The 2,270-nt window shown below is 36.4% G+C and overlaps 1 protein-coding gene across 1 annotated transcript; it reads left to right on the top strand.

Moving 5' to 3' along the window:
- Positions 1–348: 348 nt before the first annotated feature.
- LOC110650897 (senescence-specific cysteine protease SAG39-like) lies at positions 349–1,751 on the top strand. Its single transcript, XM_021806041.2, has 2 exons — positions 349–845; positions 976–1,751. The coding sequence occupies exons 1-2, from the start codon at positions 401–403 to the stop codon at positions 1,572–1,574; spliced, it is 1,044 nt and encodes a 347-aa protein (XP_021661733.2). The 5' UTR covers positions 349–400; the 3' UTR covers positions 1,575–1,751.
- Positions 1,752–2,270: the final 519 nt, after the last annotated feature.

Raw genomic sequence — 2,270 nt, 5'->3', positions numbered from 1 at the left:
AGAAGGAAAAAATAGTCCATCTCTCCCCCATTTTTTTCGCCATTTGAATGTCTCAACGAAGCCAGTAGAGAGCTAGCCAACTAAGAATTAATGAAACTTTACAAAATTTACATTTTTATTTAAAAAAAAATAAAGAGTTGCGAGCCGAGATAGGATCAAGCCATCCTATTTAGTAAAAGGAGTGAAATTCTGCGGTTTGTTTTTATTTAGTAAATAAATAACCATACACCAAAGCTAATTACGAGGCACACAACCAAAGACCAAAATCACATCCCATTTTGCTAGTTACTTCAAGAATCTATAAAAGCCAGAAGCTAGCTCTTATTGATTCACAAAGCAAATCCTTAGTTTAGTTCTACTAGTTCAAAGTTCAGACACATCCATCAACTAATCATAAACAATGGCATCAGTTTGGAAAATGCAATGTTTGTTGATTGCTCTTTCGATCTTCATTATGGCTGATCTAGTCTCGTCTCGAAAGCTATATCTCCATGATCAGTCTTCATCCATTCATGAGAGACATGAGCTGTGGATGAAAAAATATGGAAGGGTTTACAGGGATAAGGCAGAGAAAGAAAGACGCTTCGAGATATTCAAGCACAATGTTAAGTTCATAGAGTCCTTTAATGCTGCGGGGAATAAATCCTACAAGCTCAGGATTAACAAATTTGCAGACTTATCCAATGATGAGTTCAAGGCTTCCCATAATGGATACAGGAGGTCGGAACAGACAAGATCAATGAAAGCAACCTCATTTAAGTATGCAAATGTGACCGGTTTGCCTGCTAGCATGGACTGGAGAAAGCAAGGAGCTGTTACCCCTGTCAAGGATCAAGGCGACTGTGGTATGGCACAAGAAAACTCACATTAATTATTTTCACTTACGTGATTCTTTCTTTTTCATTTGACTCTGATTAAGGCTCGAATTCGAAACCTCTCTTATTAATTGGTACCATGCTTATTAATTTTGTACAGGGTGTTGCTGGGCTTTCTCAACAGTGGCAGCCATTGAGGGGATCCACAAAATAACTACTGGTAAATTGATCTCTTTATCCGAGCAAGAGCTCGTAGATTGTGACACTAAAGGTAAGGATGAAGGCTGTAATGGTGGTTACATGGAAGATGGATTCAAGTTCATAATCGAAAACCAAGGCATCACCAGTGAAGCTAATTATCCTTACAAAGGAACTAATGGAACTTGTAACCCCAACAAGGAGGCTTCCCTTATTGCTAAGATCACTGGCTATGAAACGGTTCCTGCTAACAGTGAGGCATCACTGATGAAGGCAGTAGCACAGCAACCTGTGTCTGTCTCCATTGATGCTGGTGGATTGTCTTTTCAGTTCTACTCTTCTGGTGTTTTCAAAGGAGAATGTGGAAACATCCTAAACCATGGTGTAACAGCAGTAGGGTATGGTACTATCAGTGATGGAACCAAATATTGGCTTGTCAAGAATTCATGGGGCGCAGATTGGGGTGAGCAAGGATACATAAGGATGCATAAAGATGTATTTGCTAAGGAACGCTTGTGTGGAATTGCCATGGATTCCTCTTATCCGACTGCCAATGCTTAACTAAAATAATATGTTATCTTAGGAAAAAAAGAAAAACCCTGCAAAAATACATGTTTCTCATTTTATGTTGGTGAATCTGTACACTTTTAAGTCTTTTGATTTACACATTTTGTCGTTCAGGTCTGTTGTGTTTTGTTTAGCAAGGCTTGCTCCCTCATGTGTTCGTCCGTTTTTTTATCAGCATTCAGAGATTTGACATACTTTTTGGTCAGGTTTTTTCATTTAGCATTATTGGTTCTAGGTTGGTTATTTTGGAGTGACCTATGGGTTGGGGTGTAGTTGGTCCTTTGATGCTAAGTTTTTTCTGACCTATTAATAAAAATTTTGATTATAAAAAAAAAAATGTATACTTTTAAGCATGAATCATGCATTTTAGGTTGCAATAATTTTTTATTTTTTAATCATTTCCAAAAAAAAAAAGGACAAAAAGAAAAGTGTAAATATATAATTGGACAGATTAGCCACTTACCGTGGGAGATTAACTTTAACTTTTAATTAACTATATTAATTATATACAGGGTTATATTAGTCTCCTAATGCTTTTTCTGAAGCACAAGCAAGATACACGTTCAATTAGTCTTATTACTTACGCTTGTCCAACTGTGATACTATGGAGAAATCTTTGAGACACCATAATCTTCTTAGCTCCAAATCAATAAAAATTTTTATTTTCTCACTTATATAATAGATCATTTA

This window comes from Hevea brasiliensis, chromosome 10, assembly GCF_030052815.1.
Source record: "Hevea brasiliensis isolate MT/VB/25A 57/8 chromosome 10, ASM3005281v1, whole genome shotgun sequence".
Classification (NCBI taxonomy): Eukaryota; Viridiplantae; Streptophyta; class Magnoliopsida; order Malpighiales; family Euphorbiaceae; genus Hevea; species Hevea brasiliensis.
This window is presented reverse-complemented; position numbering and strand designations above follow the sequence as displayed.